Below are 14,215 nucleotides of genomic sequence, written 5' to 3'. Positions count from 1 at the left end.
CGTGCCTACACATTGTACTTGGAAAACGTGTAGTGTAGACAAAGAAGTAGTTCTCCAAAAGATCCGCAGTGAAGTGATTCTCGTACTACCTGCAGGAGGCACGAAGGAGAGAAAGATGCATTGTTCCGTGTGGTATATGTCAAAGCTGCTTTTTAGGTTGGGAAAGTGGTAATCAGATAGCATGGAGGAGGAGGTAAACAAGGTCGTATCTGCATCTTTCCCAATTTCCTCAAAGTATGATCCCACACCCTAAGATGCAGAGTACTGAGAAGTCTCCTCATGTTCACAGCAGCACGGGCAAAGAGGAGCCCTGTGGAGCAGGTGCTTGCTCGAGCTCAAAGGCTGCAGTTCCCCGTGTGAGCGAGAACTTGCAAACCACTCTTGACAGTGGGAAATCCTGCTTGTAGTCATGCCTGGAGAAAAGAGGGTGAGGGTGTGGTGGGCTCTCTGGGAGATTTCACCTCACTGCTCACTGAATCTCTCTCTCACACACACCCCAACACAAACACCCCCTCACACTCCAGTCAACACAGGTGTGCATTCACGTGTGCATACACGGATCACTCAGCCATCCCCACAGCGACATCCCCCGTCCACGGACACCCCTGTGTCACACGAACAGCAATTAAACAAAAATCCAGGCAACCTAGGGAATGATACATTTTCCCCTCTTTTCTTTCTCATTTCCCCCCCTAAAAAACGCCTTTAAAAAAATATATTAAACCAGGTAAATTTTTACTCAGATGTTCATGTGACTGGAGCAGATTGACAAGGAAAACAATCACAAAATAAATATTTTTGTTTTGTTTTGTTTTAGAAAAAGAACATTTCCCTTTACAATGTCTCTAACTCAACAGAGCTGCTTTCTGGGACAGAACGAGTGCTGTCAGAAGAGGGGGTCTGGACGGACCACAAGGGGAACATGGGACGAGCCAGAGCCCTGAAGCTGGGGAGGCCAAGGAAGGAAACGCGGAGTTGGAGAGCAGGAGAGGCGGGGAGGGAGCAGGGATGCCACCTGCAGAGTTTGCTCCTGTGGCTGGCTCTTGTCAAGTTTCCTAGGGGAGCAGTCAGCTTATGGGAGGGCACAGGGAGGCAGCTTACAAAAAGTAAGAACTGATGTAGGGATTCACGAAACAACATTTTAAGAAATCTGGTTAAAAAGAATACAAAAGTGCCTCCACAGAGGGGGGACGGGAAGAGCTCCCACCCCTCTCCTCTTTGTCCCCTCTCGCTTTCTTGAATGACAAGAATCATTTTTAAGGATTTTCGTTGGTCCGTTTCATGGTTCAGCTGGTTCTTTTTCTTAATCTCTTCCTGGGCTCCTCTCCTACAACTGCATTCATTTTGGAAAGCACCAACTTCACAGATCCAAGGCTGCTGGTTGTAGCCTCCCCGTGTGAGTGTGTGTGTACGTGTGTGTGCCTGTGTGCAGTGGCTCTTTCTCTCTCTCCTGCCTGCTCCAGTCCAAGCCTCGAGGTCCCATCTCCTGGGTGCTGAAAGTCTCGTGGGAGCACCCTGTTGGCACTGAGGTGAGGCCTTGGATTATCTTTGCACCCTGGATTTGTGGATCCCCTCCCTGCCCAGTGCTGGAGTAGGACCCCGTTAGCTACACAGTTTGCCTGTCTCATACTCCACGGGGTTTGGCAGTTTAGAATTGAAAGCCCTCAGGGAGGACTGGATCCTGCCCACCTCGTTGTTGGCCAGCTTGAGCCGATGCCGAAGCAAGCAGGAGAAAAGGTCAAGCCGGACTTTGCCAGGTGGAGAAAGCTGGTTCACCCGGTCCCTAAGCTCAATGAGCTGCAAGAGGGCGGAGTCCTGGGAACCTTGAGTATACGGGTAGTCCAACTGGAGAATTAAGTCCCGGATAGCATCTGGGTCAAAGGGCAGGCTGTAGCCAAAGACCTGCAAAGTGTTGATTTTCATGTAGCCTAAATTCTTGGAGGGATCAGTCATCTCCAGTGGCTCGTAGTAGATTGTCTCATTGGAGCTGTCATCCAGGGACTTGATTCGGCTCCGTAGGTAAACATGGACTGTCTCAAAGAAAGTCTTCCACCTGTTCCCCAAGGTGATAGTCCAGTTTTGGCACTGGGCAGCTGCATCCACGTTAGTCCTTTCCCAGTCAGGGAAGTCACCCTCATTCACGGGCATGAACCAGCTCTCAGAGTGGCTGCCTCCAAAAGGGTTGACGTAGATGGCCATGACAGGCTCCAGGGTGCTGTTCTTGGTGAGGCAGATCTGCAAGGACAAGGCCAGCATCACGTGCACCAGCCCAGGCTTGTACTTGTTGCTCTTCAGGGTGAGCAGCATGCGCTTCCTCCAGGAAGGGTCAAACCAGCTGCCCAGACGCATGTCATTGCTGATAAAGATGGAGTGTACCTCGATGCGGCCATCCCGCTTCTGCAGCAGGTACTTCAGCTCTAGGTCCTGCAGGTCTGTCTCCAACCCGAGGAAGTTCTCCAGGGACTCAGCCACCTCCGGCCGGCATAGCCCCTGGGCCAGCACGTAGCCCGGGTTGCAGCTCCCACATCGCGTGCTGTTGTCCTGAGCACAGTAAGCACATGCAGGCCCTTCGCCCAAGGCACATGGGATGGGGCCCTGGCAGGAAGATTGGTCGTAGGGGCAGGTGCAGCTGTGGCTCTGTTCCAGGAAGGTGCCAGGGAAGGTGCTTTCTCCACAGTAGAGGAGGGACTGGATTCGGTTCCACCAGTAGGACACGGACCTTGGGGAGGGGAGATAAAAATGAAGCAAGAGTCAAAGGAGGCCACATACTGCCATCCTCGCTGAGGGTAGCAGGATATTGACTAATGGGTGGGAAATGAATTTGAGGAAGATAAAAACCCCATGTTCTCTGAATGACAGAAACCCTGCTGCTCCACTTTGGACTGATTGGATAAAGCCTGGAGCTCTGCATCTGATGGTTCAGCCCCAGAAATATTTGCCATCAAGCTTGTGCTGGCAGCAGCCAGGCTCATCTCTTCCAAGTACTACCTTGTCCCCTTATTCAAAAGCCTAGAGAGGATCTGTAGCATCTTCTGTACCAAACCTAGGTTTTCAGCCTTCTAAATAAGATTCCAAATTCTTGCCAATTTCGCTCCCACTTCGAGGTCTCTGTCCTTTCTATTTCCTCTAATTCTATCCCTCGTCTACAAAAAGTAGGAATTTCCTATGGCTGAAGTTTGATTTCAGCTTTCATGTTACCTCCTGAAAGAGGCCTTTCCTGATGTCCCTTTTAAAAGAGTCAGTCCAGTCACTCTCTATCACATCAACCTGTTTTTATTTAATCCACTGTAATTGTCAGTATCTAAAATTATTGTTTCCTTTTATAGGATGCTTTGCTGTGAATGTCATGAGAGCAGGGACACTGTATTATTGACCAACATATACTCAGAAATGAGGATTGTTTCTGGTGCCTGATAGGCATTTAATAATTATTTGCTGAAAAAAATAAAATAAAATAAAAAACCTCTCAAAAACCCTTGTTCAAACTGTTTTCTCCACTAATGCTTTCCTTCTTACCTGTGCTTCAGTTAGAGCCACACCTCTGGGTTGCTGTGAAGGCAGCTCCCCTGGCCAGGAATACTGTGTGTACCAGACCATTTCCATCTCTTCCTGCACAATCTGGCCAAGACTTCCTTCTCCAAGGAGGCGTTCCTTTCCAGCCTTGGCTTCCAGTTTCTTTGATTTAGGTTCTACCACCATGAATTTAAGTGGCGTTGCATAGTTATAATTTTCTAGTTTTTATGTTTCTGTATGTTTCTTAAACCTTTCCAATTCACAGATATTCCCTATAGCTTAATAATAGGGCATGCAATATGGACTTAAAAACTGTGGAGTAAATAAGTGGATGAGTGGATGAATGATGAATGCCTGTGATGATACAGCCCCTCTCTGTCCCCAAGGGCACAGGGTCTCAGCTTTCTTTCCTCCTGTGACTCAGAGCAGAGTCACTTGCTTGAAACAATCCAATGTGTGTATTTCTTATCATGTGCAATTGGGGCATGAGCTTTAACTCCACCTGTGTTTTTCCTAAAAGACTTATTAAAATGGAAATGAGGAAGTGAGAATTGGAGTATTTTAGAATAGCATTTGAATCTACTATTGAGATAAGAGGAAAATTAGCCTCTCTTCTTTTTTTCTCTTTCTCACTTCAGACACAACTCACAATTGAGAATGATGCATGAGGAGGTCAAGTAATGGAATCAAAACCACGTGTGGGTCCCTATTCCCAGGTCTTTTGTGATGGACAGAGGGTCCTCCTTGGCTCAGCAGCTGTGGGGTGCTGAGCTGAGCTTGGCTCTGGCGCGGGTGCTCACCTCTCCTTGGGCAGGCGGAAGCGAGGCTGCCGCTGGCAGCGCTTGCACAGGTTGAAGAGGCGGCGGACGATCCGATGGGTCTTCTTGAACAGCACATTCAGGCTGGCTCCCAGCTGCTGGTAGCGGTGCTGGAGGCTGGTGTCCATGGTCCAGAACTGGGAGATGGCTGTGGAGTTCAGGAACCGGTCATCGGGCAGCCTTTTCAGCAGGGCCTGGAACTCTTCTGTGGGCAAGAACACAGAAGAAGGGCTGAGCTGAGGGGCTATGCAGAGCCCTGCAAGCGGCAGGTGGCTGCTCCCCAGACGCAGGGCCCTTCCGTCACTGCGTGATGGAGGAGGTTTCACATCCCCTCTCCCAGGTTCTTTTAAAAACAGCTGCACTGAGATATAATTAACATACCATAACAAATGGCTTCAGGATTTTTTCCTATCCTTCCTTCCCCTAATAGGCTCTGAATTTCAAAATAGATCTGTCACATGCAAGAGGCCAGTAGTCCCTTTTTTTGCCAATGACCTTGGGATGCATCTCTTTCCCCCTTTCTACCTTTGTAGTGGATTAAATTATGTCTCTCCAAAACTCACTGAAGCTTGAATTGTGTCCCCCAAATTTTATGTATTGGAAAATTAGCCCCCACTGTGACTATTAAGAGGGTGGGAATTCTATTACAGTAATTGAAGAGGGGATTGGATTGCAGGACTGTGCAGTAGTGAATGAGTTAAAAATGGTTTAAGGGGCATGGTTTTGAGGGCTTTGAAAGAAGAGTAGAGTCTCTCTCTCTCTCTCTCTGCTCTCTCTGCTTCCACCATCTTGCAATGTGAGACCCCTGGGTCACTGTCACCACCACCAGATGGACTTTGGACTTCCCAGGCTCATAAACTGTAAGTAATAAATTTTGCTTTCTTTATAAACCACCCAGTTTTGAGTATTTTGTTATAAGCAACAGAAACGGACTAATACAACCTCCTTATAAGTCATCCATGACACTGTCTCAGGCCAATCTTCTTCAATGGTACCACGACACCCTCATGGAAGGTGTGAGGCTCTGACGAAGGTGAGCGTGCACACGAATGGGCAAATATTGACACAGAAGGTGCATTACCCAGCTCAGAAATCTTCATAGAAACCTTCAGGCCAGAGATGAGCCTCTCCCCACCACACCCTTCTCTCTCTGACTCTACAGTACTCTTCCTCTCTTTTCAGCTTCAACTTCTGGCTAGATACCCATTCTTTGCTGCAGTGAGTCTAGAAGCAGCATACCTGCTGGTTCTAAGCTCGAAGCCTGAGTTCTCCTAGGAGCTTCCTGGGCACACAGTGTTTTCTGAACTCATGTTCAGGTCTCTGTCCTCTGCTCTGCTTTTACTTGGGACCTGCAGCTACCAGATCTCCCACTGGAGGTCTAGACAGCCTCATTTACTTATGAGCAGTAACTCATAGTGATGAGAGCCTGAAGCCATGTTATGGAATATATCCCACCACCATGAGCCCAAAGCATGTGGCTGGGGACTGCAAGGTGATGTTCCCCTTAGCTACTGAATGCCTTTAGGTCTTGGAATGGTGATCTCAACTCATTCTGATTTCTCATGTACCTGGGTCCATGTCCCCCCAGAAGTTTGGAGAATCATGCCTTAGTAATGGCACTAACAGCTAACATGTGCATAGTTCTTTTCATAAAACATTTAAGCATACAGAAGAGCATAAACTCCCATGTTGCTGCTACCTAGCTTTTGCCATTTTGGCTTCACTTTTTTTTTTTTTTTTTTAAGAAATAAGGCGAACTGAAATACTTGGAGGCCCTAAACCTCCGCTCTCTCTCCATCCAGATGTAACCAATCTCTTAGATGTTTTCTTTATCATTATCACATTTTTTAGTATTTTGTACAAATATATTTATTCATAAAAAATATTGTGTATTGGCTAGCATGTTTGTAAACATCATATAAATAGTATTAAATATGCATTGTATTTACTAAATTATTATTATATTATAGCATTATATATAAACATTATATAAATGTGTATACAACATGTAGCTTTTTCATCTTGCTTTGTTTTATCCAAAATTATGTTTTGGAAATATTTCCATATAGCTATTATTCATTTAGTATTGGAATGTGTGACTATACCATGCAGAGTTCTCTATAAGTTAATTTCACCTACAATATCTCATGTGAGCCTTCCATCCACCTATTATTATCACTTCACCTCTTTTACAGATGAGGAAACTGAGGCATTGAGAAGCTGCATGGTTAATACAAGGTCATAAAGCTGGTCAGTAATAGGGCAAGGATGCAAAACCAGTTCCTCTGAATCTAGCCCTGTAGGTACCTTTGATATTAGTTACAACAGCAACAAACAATGACTAGCTTGTACTGGGAGCCACCTAGGACTATGCTACACACTCCATTTATTCAACAAATATTTACTGTGACTTTACATGCAAGCATTGTTCTAGGCACTGTGGAATCAACAGCAAACAAGATAGACAAGGCCCATGCCAACAATTATATTTATCTTATCTTACTGAGTCCTTAAAGCATACCTCTTACGTAGGTATTATGATCGTTTATATATAGGAAATCAAAACCACTTGAGCTTTGTTGTGGTGATATAACCAGCTTGAGGTCACAGAGACAGTAAGTGGCCAAGCCAGGATCCAAACTGAGTTCCCCCTGTTCTTACCCTGTATCTTGCAGCCACCTCTCACTGACAGGGAGGACTTCCAGGCCAACTGGTTGCTCACCTGACTCCTCGAACTGCCGATTGTGAGTGGCCCAGGAGTCCTGGATCTGTAGCAGGCTGTCCTCCATGGCCTGGACATCGGCGTCAGGGCAGTTGCATTCCGGGAAGGTGGGGCTGCACTTGCACCAGCAGTCATTCTCCCTGCAGACCAGCTCACCCTCTGAGCTGCATGTGATGTAGCTGAGTGCTGCAGCCACAAAGCGCTCCCGCAGGTACTCGGGCAGCAGCACCTGCAGGCCTGGGGAAAGCATGTGTCAAGGAATCTCTGGGCAGAACCAGTGGGGACTCAGTTTTCCACACTCAAGGCTGCAGGAGCCCCAGAAGGGGGTCTGCTGACTCATGTGTCCTGAGCCCAAGAATGTCCACCCACAGGCCTGATCCTGCTGAGCTGGTTGGGAGAGAAGGCTACTGCTGCCCCAGCGACAGATGGGGGAGGATCTGAAAATGCAGAGAGGAACATCAAAGCCCAAGGCTTAGCCGAACCCTTCACATCAGCCAAATTGAGAGTGTGCATATCATAAGAACAGGCTTATTGGCTATACATCAGCACTTTTTGAATAAAAACAGGAAGATGTTTCAGATAAAAGAAGAGCTTACAGCCCTCATGGGGAAGGAATCGAGGCTTGATGGGCATTTTGCTCTGCCTCCGATAGCCATCCTATTTCTGCTTAACTGAGATTAGTAGTGGGCATCCTAGGACACTACTGAATGCTGACCCTACTGGACCTCCTACCCTTACCCTGATGACCCAGGGGGCCACCCTGGTTATGAGGTAGGGACAGGTATTGTGGCAGGCACTATGCCAAGTATTTTCTATATATGATTGCAAGTAACATTGAGCTTCTCATAGGTAAGGAAGTCCAAGCCCAAAGATCACAGTGACCCATCTAAGTCACAGCACTCATAGAGTCTGCTTGGTGTCAGACCCTGTCCTTGTCCCATCAGGTCCTACTACATTACTGGGCCTGGATGCCCCCTTGTCGACATGATTTAACTCTTAAGAAAATTTGAAAGGATGGCGGTCAATGCCCCAAGATCAGACAAGCCTGGATAAATATAAATGGCTCTCAGCTCTCTTTTCCAATTAGCTTCCTCTGATCTTGGATATAATGCACTAAGTTGCTCCAAGTTTTCTCACCCATCTGTGGTGGGTATCAGTTTACCAGCAGCAGAGCACACTCCTAGTTGGCTTCGAGCCACACACAGGTGGCTGTTGGAGCCTACCAAAGGATGAAGGAGAGAAACAGACATGCCTTTGGACATAGCCTGGGCTGTGTTTGATGTCAGACCTGCAGGATGCTCCCCACTAGGGACACTGTGAGACCTTGTGCCAGGAGAGTGAAGGATATGAGGACTTCTGGATATGGTGAGTTCCCTTTTCCTCAAATGTCTGCTACCTCTTTAACACCCTTGACCTTGTCCTTAGCAGAAAATCAGAGAGTTCAAAGTGCATATCCTAGTCTTGGCAGACCTCAAAATACAACTTAGAATGGCCAGCAGCACCAGATGTTTATTGTTCTTGCCTGAGATCTACCTCCAATTATGATCTACTCCTAAATTTTCCTTTCCAGATGCCGTGCCTGCCGTGGTGCCTGCACAGTCTTCCCCCCACGCCCCTCTCAACACTCTTTTCTCTTCTTCCTGTCCTTTCCCTTCTCCAGCCCCGCCCTCCTCCTCACGGGAACATTTCCCACTGCTATAAAATAAGTGCCCCGAGCAATGTCTGCATGAGTGATGGGCTATAAAATTAAATGGCATAAACTATTCCAAATGAACAATCAGACATTTTGAACCTCACTCATCGCTAATTTCCAGACACAAACCGAGCCCATCCAGGAACATAAGAGAAGAGGGGTGCTAATTGCATTAGGTAACTCTAAATAAAGGAGTCTTTTACTCCTCTTTATTACATATTTCTTGATTCCTAAAGCATTGCTGGGTCACATCTGGCTCAGGTTGCCTGGAATTTGTAATCGTAGTTCCTGGGTGAGGGCTATTGATTTTGTAATGCTGAGATGATAATATCTTAAACAGAATCGAATTCAGTTAGACCTTAAGAAAAATGAACTTTTCCCACTGAATCAGTTTGCATAGCACTGCTCCTAGGGTGCTTGGGGGAACAGAAAGCAGGAGATGGTGAGCCTCTGCTTATCTCTCAGCCTCCAAACCTCATGTGGTCCCTTTCCTTTTTCTTTCCCAGTTTTGTTTGTTCTGTCTCCAGTCCTCTCAATCTCTACTCCTGGCTTTGAATCTTCTGGGGAAGATCACAGACTAATAACACAAAGTAGGGGCCACTCTCAGGCTGTAGTTACAGTAAACAATGTTACTGTATAGTTCTTACTTGAGCTGGAGACGGTGGCCCCAGAACCACTCTGGAAAGGCTAGCTATTCCCCAGTGTGTCTTCAGGATAAAGAAAAGGGCTTAGGGGCAACAAAGGAGATCACTGAACTAGGCCAAAGCCTATAAGGATGGATGTGCCATTCCTTATAGGATAGTGACAGAGGTCCTGAGAAGGAATATGAGTGGGGAGGATTTAGATGTCAAATGCTACGAGCAATGGGTCTTGAGTGGAGGGAAAACCCTATCAGAAGTTTTCTCACATGAATGATGGAACGTTGTTAAACACAGGTCCCAGAACTTGCGGTAGTTCTTGTCTTAAGAAAGGTTGAACCAAATGGGGCAGGCAGGACTTCTTCCTGCTCTTTGGTGATCCAGGTATTTCACCAGGTTTGAGGATGTGAAAGTCACCACAGTGCTGCTTACCTAGTAACTGCACTTTGTTCTCTGGACTCTGCACCAGGACAGAGCTGACCGAGTCCAGATTGTCATAATTGCTGCAGCCCAGAGGACCGGTCCTGGTCTCCGTGACCTAGAGAAGAAAGGGGAAGAGTGTGGGTTTAGAGACCAAGCAAAGACTTGCTCTTTGTAGTTCCCCTCTCCAGCCATCCAACCTCAGGCCCGATGGCCTGTCCTTGACCACAAAGAAATGACATGTGCCTTTTCCTATCCCAGGAGCATGAAGTCACTTTTCTTCCTTGTCCTGAAACAGTGAGTATCTGTGATGTATGGCTGGCAGCAGCAGTTGTACATAAATGGGGGCCTTTCAGAGACAGCCAAAGGGAATCTGTCTGGGAGGAGAAAATTCTCTGTGGGCAGAGGAAGCCAGAGGAGGAGTGAGACCTTTAAGCCAGAGTCACCCTCTCCTCCCACAAAGGAAGGCAGGTGGCCAGATGTGGTGCTTGTCAGCCTGCTGGTGAGCCCAGCTGCATCGGTTTGCTGTGGTGCTCACAGACTTTAGGGATCCCAAAGATGGAAAGCACTAGAGAAATATAAGTTATGAGTATTATTATTAGTATTAAACATTTAAGTCCCACCTCGGCACTGAGATGTCCTTAGAGAAAATCAGCCATGGGCTTACTGCATATTTTAATAAGTATATTAAATATACATAAACTCATAGCCAAAACACCATAGAGTCATTTTACAATATTATAAAGTTGGTCCATCAGTTTTCCCTGATGTTTAAAGTATAAAATGAAAAATGGAGAGTTTTAAATGCACGGAAATAATTATGTAATAAGAATGATGGGGACCCGAGGCTCTTTCTTCTCAGGATCTCCAAAGGCTTTGCCAACAATCAATCAACCAATCAACGAGTATTTATTGAGCAGCCACTGTTCAATTCCATACAATTTATCAAACATTCAGAGAGTGCCTTCCCCAAAGTTCTTCAGGGAAGTCTATCCTGATACTTCTGACTTCCTCTTCTAGCTCCAGCACTTCTGCTTTGCAGCAGGCCATTTTATATCCTTTCTGTAAGTGTTTGATCCGTGTCAAGTCTCACAGACTATAGTCTCCATAGTGGTAAGCTCATATTTATTTTGCACAGTGTCTGGCACAAAGTAGGTTCTCAATAAATGGAAGAATTATGAGTAATATATTCCAGGCTCTGCAGGGTGAGAAGATGGTCACAAAGATGCACAAGTTACAATCTGCATCCTCCAGGGAGGCAGGTACATACACAACTGACTGATACACATCCAAGTCACGGCAGAAGCAGGTGTCGTAATGAGCACTGAGGAAAGTACAGCTCTAGGCAAAGAGAAAATGAGAGAAGTGGCAGAAGAAAAACCATGAGAGTTCTTAAGAATACGTAGTAAGTGGACAGGTAGGGAAAGGAAGGAAACATACTATGAGAAGGAGAAGAAGGGGCCACCTGATCTAGCACACAACCTCTAAGGAGCACAGTGCATGTATCTATCACCCTGCTCTTTACCATGGTGAATGCCAAAGTGTAAGTGACATCCTCATTGAGATTTTAGTTTACCTAGGCTTAAAAAATACATGTGGAGCAGAGGAATCAAGTGAGAGAAGGTGTGATACTGACTAAAAATACAATGGGGAGTGAGATGAGAGAGGTCCTTAATCTTAAAGTAGTCCGAAGGCTATGGAAGTGGGGAGCCATAAATTGGTCTTGAAGGATGAGTCAGGGTAGGATGGGAGGGGAAGGGAACTGGAGAAAGAATGGAAACTTGAGACAAAGATCAAAGGGTAGCAATCAAGATGGTGCATGAGAGGCAGCAAGACCCAGCCTGAATGAACAGGACCGAACCACGACAGGAGCAGGAACATGTCTGTACAGCTTTCCAAGTTCTTCCTGCAAGATCACCCCATTTAATCTTCACAGGAACTCTCTCAGGCAAATCTCATTACTATCTCCAAAGGAGGCACCCACAGTGCCTGAGAGCACAGAGCTGTTGAGCAGCAGAAACGAGATTTTAACATTACAGTCCTCAGACTTCAGTTCAATACCTTTTTGTCTCCTAAGAAGGCAGGTCAAAGGACTGCAGAAAATAAAGTGCGTGTGAATGCCTTTAGATGCCATAACTCTTAAAAGTAAGTATTCTAAACAGAGCAGTCCACTCAACGTAAGTTAGTGATCTGTCAACTTTGGGCAAAATAAACTGTATTGCCTTGAGATCAGTATTAATATCCTTGTGTTACAGATTAGAAAACCAAGGCCCATGCAAGTTAAATGTCTTATTCAAGGTTATACAGCTAGTCTCCTGCAAGTTTAGGATTCATTTAACTCATTCAGTCATTCTTTCATTCACTTATTTATTCATTTAACAAATATTCAAGTCATTGCCAGAAAGGAGCTTATGGACAAGTGGAAATGTGTTTATACAATACCAGTGTCCTGGCTGTTACACATGGGTTTGCCTCCCCCAACATGTCAACATTACGTGCCAAATGATGTTTCTTTATTGAGTGAGTAGGTGATTAGCTAACTGACGGACTGGACTGGGGAGGCAGAGTCAGCCTAATTTCAAGGTAGCGTCTTTTTTTCTATACGGTGTAAAAGTCCCTATAAGAAGAGTGATGGCCGAGAACTGGCCCAGGTACTCTGGGGAAGCCTGCCCCTCTCGGAATGGGGTGGGCTGAAGCGCAGAGGTGGATGAGGCGTGTAGCATTGCAAGACTCACCTGCCTCCGCCTCCAGGTAAGCTGGCCACCCCACTGCAGTTGAGTTGTGCACTGGCTTTTCCCCCCACCTACCCCTGAGCTGGTCGCTTACCAACCAGGTCCAGGCAGGGAGGGAGCTAACACGCCTTATGGAGGAGTAGGACATGACCCGAGAGGAGGACAGGTCAGAGAACAGCCACATTAGGAGCTTTCCTGTCGTCTCCTTTATGCCCACTCCTATCTGCTTCCCCACAACCACCATCTTGTTCGTCATTCTGGGGCTGCCTCTGATGCTATTTTCCAACTTATACTCTGCTGTTTCCAAAGGTCAGTTGGACGAGAGGACAATCGATTGGGTAAATCATTGAAAGGGTGGGAGCAGCTTCACGTGGTTAACTGTGGCACAAGGATGGGGATAAGGGAGAGACAAAGACCGTGATCCTCAAGGTCATTTCCTGTTAGAGGCACAGATCCAAAGCCAGATCTCCACGAGCAAGGAAGGCCCACTCGGGCTTCACTAGATCCCACCAGAGAAGAAACAAGGTAGAAAGAAGAGAGGGGACTGGCCAGGGTCTTCTTGCAGATACTGTGTGACCACAGACTTGAGTAAGTAGGATGGACTGAGACACGTCCCCGCCCCCCACACCCCTGCCCCAGAGTGATGGAAGCCCCAGAGTCTCTGCAGTCTTGGTTAAGAGAACCACGCACTTTTCTCCGTGGAAGAGGCAACCAGCTTCAGCAGCCTACACAGAAGGCCTATGGAGGGATGGAAAGCGCCGTTCACTCAGGTGCACACATTTGAAAAGTACCCTCAGATAAGCTTTCAGAAATGGAGAATAGTTGCGTGCTAATTGGTCTGTTGACAGAGACCGGCTTGCCTTCAGAAAGCCCTGATGGATTTCAGGTTCATTAGCACATCCAATTTTCCATAAATACCAGACCGTGTGAAGCCTTGTTCCAGCGAGCCCACTCTCCTCCCCCGGCCCTCCACGTCCAGGCTGCTCTTGTCCTACCTAGGGGGACACCTGCAACAAAGAGAGCAGAGAACAATGCGCTTCTAATTGTGAGCAATAGGGCCGGGCTGGGAGAGTAGAGCTGATGGTGCGTACGCTTAAAAGAGCTGCAAATTGAATCCTAGCCTGCTGCGGTGAGGAATTCAGACAAGGCATTTTTAAGGATGCTTTCTGAGAAATGCTCCCTTTTGCCATCCTGAGGTCCAGCTGAACTTTCCTGTGAGCTTTTTCAGTCAGCTCATGAGCGTTTCAAGCCCTCCGCACCAAGTCTTTTCTCAGCCTTCAACTAAAGAGAGGGTGAGCTACAACTAAGAGACGGGCCCCCTTCCCTCTTTGTGGCCCTGTTCCTTCTGGGGATTATGGACAGGATGTATATGTACACAACAGTTTACAGTGTTTTCATGAGGACTATATCACTTGGTGGCATCCCAACCCTATGGAAGAGTCAGGGGTGATATTTACATTTATCAGTAGGTAGAATGGGAGGCACTGACTAATCAGAAGAGATGCCAGCCTTAGTGCCAAGGCAGGGTTCTGGAGGGCTCTCGAGGTACATTCACCCTTTGGTTATCCAGGGGAGATCTGGGGTTCCAAGAGAGCAGTAAAAATGGTCAGAGTGGCCCACAGGGGGCCGAAGGGACTACTTTCCAGCTATATGGAAGTGTTTCAATATTTTAAGAACTG

The 14,215-nt window shown here is 46.8% G+C and overlaps 1 protein-coding gene across 1 annotated transcript in view; it reads right to left on the bottom strand.

Annotated features, from left to right (window-relative positions):
• Nucleotides 1-1,602: 1,602 nt before the first annotated feature.
• The window catches only part of BRINP2 (BMP/retinoic acid inducible neural specific 2), a 46,086-nt gene continuing 33,473 nt past the window's right edge, over nt 1,603-14,215 (bottom strand). Inside the window, exons 4-7 of the mRNA XM_063106920.1 lie at nt 9,817-9,922; nt 7,054-7,290; nt 4,314-4,536; nt 1,603-2,719 (exon numbers count right to left, since the gene is read on the bottom strand). Of these exons, the coding sequence (XP_062962990.1) occupies nt 1,603-2,719; nt 4,314-4,536; nt 7,054-7,290; nt 9,817-9,922 (1,683 nt within the window). The remainder of the gene's footprint in view (nt 2,720-4,313; nt 4,537-7,053; nt 7,291-9,816; nt 9,923-14,215) is intronic.

This window comes from Cynocephalus volans, chromosome 8 (assembly GCF_027409185.1).
Source record: "Cynocephalus volans isolate mCynVol1 chromosome 8, mCynVol1.pri, whole genome shotgun sequence".
In the NCBI taxonomy this organism is placed as follows: domain Eukaryota; kingdom Metazoa; phylum Chordata; class Mammalia; order Dermoptera; family Cynocephalidae; genus Cynocephalus; species Cynocephalus volans.
Note: the sequence above shows the minus strand (reverse complement) of the source record. Positions and strands in the feature narration are given on the sequence as shown.